The sequence below is a fragment of the Nylanderia fulva genome, unplaced genomic scaffold (genome assembly GCF_048542155.1).
Source record: "Nylanderia fulva isolate GAGA-0341 unplaced genomic scaffold, ASM4854215v1 Scaffold101, whole genome shotgun sequence".
Lineage (NCBI taxonomy): Eukaryota > Metazoa > Arthropoda > Insecta > Hymenoptera > Formicidae > Nylanderia > Nylanderia fulva.
Genome location: NW_028189204.1, coordinates 298641 through 305680, shown reverse-complemented (window position 1 = coordinate 305680; position 7040 = coordinate 298641). Strand labels below are relative to the sequence as shown.

The following is a 7040-nucleotide window of genomic DNA, read 5'->3' as shown; positions in this document are numbered from 1 at the left end:
ACGGCCTGTCGGTTGATGCGAACGAGGTTACAAACGAGTCAGAAAGGGCTGCGAACGAGACTACAAACAACTTAAAGGCTACAATCGCTCAGGTACGGCTGCGAACGAGCCAGGGCGGGCTACGAACGGGTCAGAAGCGACTGCGCAAAAGGCTGCGATCAAGTCAGAAGCGATTTTCGAAACTGTCAAAGACGTGAGTGAACGGCTAGCTAACTCTAAAGAACGAGACTCTACTCCGAAAAAACAAGACTCTAATTCAAAAGAACGAGAATCTAATCCAAAAGAACGAGGCACAATCCCAAAAGAACGAGAATCTAACCCGAAAGAACGAGGCAAGAACCCGAAAGAACGAGAATCTAACCCAAAAGAATGCGAGCGTTAAATACAGAACTAAAATAAATAGTGAAAAGAACAACAACAACAACAACAAGCAACATAGTTTGGAGAGACGGCAATTGGTAAACGAGTTGCATGCGTCAGCGAGAAAAAATTTCCATTGAAGACATGTCGTAGTGCAGGGATACGATGATCTGTAGCAAGCTGACATTGTCAAGATGCGTCCGTACTCCCGTTTCAATAGAGGTTACCACTACATACTCACCGTCATCGATGTGTTGAGCAAGTATGCGTGAGCTGTACTACTCAAGAGTAAAGGAGGAAGCGAAACAGCTGACGCAATCGCCGAGATAATTCGGGATAGCAAGAGATGCCCGAAAAACATCCAAACCAATAACGGGAAGGAATTTTACAATGCCGATGTGTAACGACTTATGCGAAGACATAACATTAATCACTATTCTACATATTCGGTATTGAAGGCATCGGTCGTCGAGCAATTCAATCGCACGCTAAAGAACAATATGTGGAAGATGTTTACGCTGAATGGCACGTACAAGTGAATCAACACGCTGCGGCGCCTCGTATCGGCTTACAATACACGCAAGCATCGAACGATCGGCATGCGTCCCGCTGACGTTACCCCCGAGATCGCCAAAAGACTTTTGGCTGTGTACAATCGTGTAAAAATCGCGGGCCCGGTAAAGTTTAAAGTAGATAATCAGGTACGCGTCAGCAAATACAAACAACTTTTCGAGAAGGGATACACGCCAAATTGGACAACCAAGGTGTTTCAGGTTGTTAAAGTGCAGCATACTAATCCCGTAACATATCTACTCGAAGATTATCGCAAGACATTTATCGCTGGAGCGTTTTACAAGCACAAGCTGCATCGTGCAAATTATCCGAATGTGTACCTCGTGGAGAAAATACTGCGCAGGAGAAGTGACAAGGTTTACGTAAAATGACTGAGGTTTGACAGTTCGCACAACTCTTGGATACATAAAGACAATGTTATTTAATGTACTTCATATTATATTCTACAATTTTTCATTTTATACAATACATAGTGTACAACATATTTAAAATATTGTATATGCGTAACAAAAAAATATAATTTTTATTAATACATCCTTACAACATATAAATATAATAAATATAATATATATAATCTACAGCGGTATTCGATAATGTCCCCACGGTAAGCTGTCGGTCGACTCAGGTACGACATACCGCTTGTCGTCGTAGGGACGTAGAGCAATTTTCGTCTCGCTGATGCTATACACTTTATGCAATTTTGATCTTATACATGACTGCTGACGCGTCATTTCAATTTCTTCATTAAGGCAGCGCGTATAATTGTCGAATGTTATACTACGCTCTACGACGTTACTTTTGACACATTTTGCCTTTTTAGTGTCCTTTTTACCATCTACCCTCACCGCGTACATTTTTGCTCTAAGCCCGACGAATTTGGTTATTATCGCGCCGTTATTCTCATTCTTCATTAGACTCGGCACCTTTTTATTCGCGAGCGGTATATCGTATGCATTATTCGCAGCGTAATCGCTTGTATCAAATCTGACTATATCGCGTTCCAAATTTTCATAGACATCCTGGCATTTAATTTGATATATTAAATTGTCTGTGTCGGTATACATTACCCGGCATTTGTCACGATAGAACGGTGACATGTATTCATGGTGGAATTTATAAAGACATAAATACTTTTGATATGTCGAGTATGCACATGCCGACATAGATTGGTTTATAGATTTTAACTTTGAGTTTGCGTAGTTCTACGGCAACCAATTTTTCCGAAAATATGCTTCTACTATGAAAATTTGGCTTCGCGATCATTGCCTCCGCGCCGTATCGTCCATCCCACTTAGTTATTAATTTTACATTCACATGATTGCGCACATTTTCCATCGTCTTGCCGAATACCGCATTATTTATTAATTTATATAAATTTTGTTCAAAATTATTTTATACTTTGGTTCTAAACTGTGTGTTGAGTTCGATGTATTTTTGAAGCCACGCAGACTACGTGAATTGTAGTATGCGGTATATTTTAGTTATGTGTAGCCCGTGGCGCGTGCACTGCTTACGATAGTGTATGACGTAACGCTTCTTATCGTAAAGCATTGTAAGAAGTTTATACTCCCGCTTGCCGGGCGGCTTATCGCGCGTCAGGCAAAACGGTAGGTCAATGTGTGCGTCATGAAGATGCTGCGGAAACTTTAAATCTACTTCGAGAATATAACCTGTAGGCGAATCTTGCGCGATAGATGATACGTTAAAATTCGACACATGGTCGACCCACCGTAAATCAGCATACGGCAATTGCTAACACATTGCCCATTTGTACAAATTATTCACATCAAAGTACATTAGGATGAGGATTTCGATGGGTTGTACAATTGCATGTTATTAGCATGCGCGTATCGGCCTGAACATTGACTAAGACCGCCGCTTATACCTCGTTCGACAAACATTACCATGTCAATGTCTGTTAATAATTTAATTGTAATATTTGTATGTTTTAACATGGCGTCCCATGTATATCCGGGGAGAGTATAGTAATACGCGGGGTCGAGTCCGTAACTTTTTACACAACTGTCGCAAAAATTTTCAAATATGTCTGCCAATAACAAGACATTAATTTTTAAATATAAATCGTTATATTCGCTTAGCGTTCAAAAAGAGCATCTGTTCCAGACATTCTCGGCGTGCGTGTAATTATTCTTGGATACAATGTCATCGGTCAATAAGCTGTAGAATGATTCACGCGGCAGTAAACACGTATCTTGCAATCTGTCCACGCAGTCTATATATTTGTACGGAAAGACGCCTTTCTGTGTCATTAAATTGAACGTATCTGCCGATAAATTTTGGAATTTTAATTGTAAAATTTTTAAAGCCACAATCTCCACTTGATTCCTCTCGACCAATAGAGCCAAACGCGATGTTATTGCGACACTTATGAAAGAAAGAACATTTGAAAAAGGAATTTGAATCCTATGGTTGGGATCTCAAAAATTCCCCTTGTTCTTTCTCATAACATCCCCTGTAAAGAAATAGGCGAGAAAAATATTGGTCCGAAAGTCGGCTGAATCGGGACTCGAACCCGAGACCTTCCGCTTGCCGGGCGACTGCTCTTCCAACTGAGCTATTCAGACACTTACGAACAAATATTCTTCTCAATGTTTATACCCCTCACCCACCCAAAGCGTCGTAATTAGGTCCAGACGCGACGAACAATAATGAAATACTTATTAAGTCAGCTCTTTTAATTTTTAAAGCCACAATCTCTACTTGATTCCTTTCGACCAATAGAGCCAAACGCGATGTTATTGCGACACTTATGAAAGAATGTTCATCGCGTCTGGACCTAATTACGACGCTTTGGGTAGGTGGGGGGGTATAAACATTGAGAAGAATATTTGTTCGTAAGTGTCTGAATAGCTCAGTTGGAAGAGCAGTCGCCCGGCAAGCGGAAGGTCTCGGGTTCGAGTCCCGATTCAGCCGACTTTCGGACCAATATTTTTCTCGCCTATTTCTTTACAGGGGATGTTATGAGAAGGAACAAGGGGAATTTTTGAGATCCCAACCATAGGATTCAAATTCCTTTTTCAAATGTTCTTTCTTTCATAAGTGTCGCAATAACATCGCGTTTGGCTCTATTGGTCGAGAGAAATCAAGTGGAGATTGTGGCTTTAAAAATTAAAAGAGCTGACTTAATAAGTATTTCATTATTGTAAAATTTTTAATTTATCTTTATTCAAAAAAGACGCCAGTTTGTCGAGACTAGCACTGAGAAATTTATACGAATTGATAAATCGTAATTTGATATAATTTTTCAAATTATTGTCTTGCGTCAATCTAACAATTTTCAAGAATGATATATATTTTCCTTTGTTATCGGCACTAATTCGATTTCCCCTCCGAACGCTGTGGCTATGTCTTCAATAATAAAATGCGCGTCGTAGCCGGACAGATTGTGAAAGACTATAGGAATACAAAAAGATTCTTTGTAATGTAATTTACAATTTGAGTGCGCGGGATCCTTGCACCGCTCGGTGAGATGGCAATGATCGCAAACATGTATATCGTCTTTGTCAAACGGTTTCTCACAAATGTGACAATGCATCGCACTGCGAAATTTTACCCACTCGTCAGGCGTTAAATTTACTATAAAGACATTGGTTGTTAAAATATTTTTTTCGCGAATTGCTAAATTTTCAAACTGTTCGGAAAACCACGCGACGCAATCGACACTACGGCGGGAATTGTACACGGACAACGAATTGTAAACAAGCACAGTGTGGTGATGCTGAATACTTGATGGTGTTGATAATTTTTGGCATCTTCGGTCTTTGCCAAAATACACTCCAAATCGGCGTATACGACAAACGGAAGCCGTTCCTTCCTCGTGTAATTGTCGAAGCCGAGCCACTTGTCCTTGTCGCTCGGCAACCAGATAGCGCAGTCGTTCAATTTTCCGCAGTCTACCGTATGCGTCTGTATTTGATCCTCTGAATAGAAATAATGTAGGCATCTGTAAAAATAAAAAATTATAATTAAAATTATTTTTATATAATTTACGTGTAATAAATATATACTTACCGATCACAGATATATTTTCTACATTTGTGTTTACTCAATTGCGAGCTAACAAGTCGAGATAGATTTTTTATCTACGCGAAATGCCCGACGCTGTTTTCGTTCTTCAGGTACAGCAGATTGACGTGTCTGTTTTTCTTTTTTTCCGAAAGACGTAACGGGACGATGTTCTCGTTGTTGATAATGTACACGTTTACGGAAATGTCGTTTGCTAGTTTAAAGTTATTAATTTGGTTCACAGTCACTGAACACATAATGTTTTGGAAATTCATCACTGTGGTATAATGCGGATAAGAGAATTCTCATTCCACATGTCTTTCAGCAGGGTACAGAGCGGCTACCACTGACCATGCAAAACATGCATTGTCCGATGATAGCACATTAACCACCGCTCTTTTTGTTATAATTTTTCGCGGTAATGTGATACGGTATTCCGTGCGCATTGGGTTATACTTGTTGATATTCACAGTTAAATCTATTATCCGCGACAATGCCCAGCCGCTATCGCGTTTCTGGAACTCTTCTAGCGATGCTAGCGTAAGCTCGATAACGCGGTGCAGTAGTAATACTAAGAGAGTTCTAACCCGAAAGCAATGAGGGAGGTGCGGGGCGGGGGGGGGGGGGTTTCGGGGGCGAGGGGGTATGACGTCACGCGGGGGAGGGGGTCTTATCAGCAGATACACTTATCTTATCAGCTCAGGTTACCTGATAAGGGGCTCATATTACCTGATAAGGGGCTCATGTTACCTTATATGTTTATAAACAAAAGATAAACATTTTAGCGAAATTTATTAAATAATAAGATAAACATTTCAGCAATATCTATTACAAGATAAGATAAACATTCCAGCGATATCTAAGTTTTCATAAACAAGATAAGATAAAAAATTCTGGGTAATCAAATTCTAAGAATTATTAATGGCTGCCGCTGAATCCAGGCTGAGCGCCGACAATTAGATATTTATTACAGCGATATCTATTACAAAAGGGCTGCCGCTGCCGACATTTAGGGGGGGGGGGGTGCGTTTCTTCTCCTCATACGTTATCTGTATATTTCTAAGAAATATAATCAAATTCTAAGAAGGGCCACCGCTTGGCATGCGCCGACAATCAAGGGGGTTGCGTTTTTTCCCCCATACGTTATCTGTATATGTGCGCGACGGAAGGCAGGATAGGGTTGTCGAAAGCGAGAAGACGGCGAAGCACTACTCTCGACACACACGTATCGTTTAATATAACTATATTTGAAACTAAAACAAAGAAAAATACAAATACTGAAACCGCACAGAATTTACAAAAAATAACTGATTAGTAGAATCCAAAAAAAATAGCCGAGTCGGTAATTAATAGTTAACGTTCCGCAAGCAACGGTAATTAAACGTGGTAAAAGAAAAAAGACAAGCGATCTTTTTCAAACAGTAGAATCACACTCTTGACGCGACGAGCAATCGGAAAAGAGCCCCGCGATCACGAGAGAGGAGGTTTTTATAGGCCCGTGTTTCTAGAATAGTCGAGAATAATCCTCTTTATTCTATCGTTTGGCTGAGGTCGAAAGAGCGTTTTGTGTAATTATTTACTTTTAGAAAAATAATCTTTTTGTCGTTATCGGAACTAAAGTGTATTTCCTCTCGCGCGACCGCGGTGTTTACAATTATCGGTGATTTAACGTAAGCGCTTTCTTTTCGCAGGCGCGGGGTATACGTATACCTGTGCGGCCGAGCGCTATTTTAAAGAATATTAATAAAAATGATGCATGATGCATGTTGCATGTCACGATTTGCATGAGCTTTAACGCAATAATGTTCTTAAGTCTTTTCAGTTTACAATTAGCCGTTCGATTTTCGAACAGTATATTTCTAAGAAATATAATCAAATTCTAAAAAGGGCTGCCGCTTGGATCCGAGCGCCGACAATCAGTTCTCTGAAAATCTAAGATAATCAAATTCTAAGAAGGGCTGCCGCTTAATCCAGGCTTGAGCGTCGACAATCAAGGGGGTTGATACATGATCTATACGTATATTTCTAAGAAATATCAGCGGGTAAAGTTTCGGGGCAAACAAATTGCTGCCTGCAACCTT

General features: G+C 40.2%; 1 protein-coding gene across 1 annotated transcript; it reads left to right on the top strand.

Moving 5' to 3' along the window:
- Positions 1-959: 959 nt before the first annotated feature.
- LOC146725187 (uncharacterized) lies at positions 960-1304 on the top strand. The gene has a single exon (XM_085483967.1). It carries the CDS (start codon positions 960-962, stop codon positions 1302-1304), a length of 345 nt encoding a protein of 114 aa, XP_085340093.1.
- The last annotated feature ends 5736 nt before the right edge of the window (positions 1305-7040 follow it).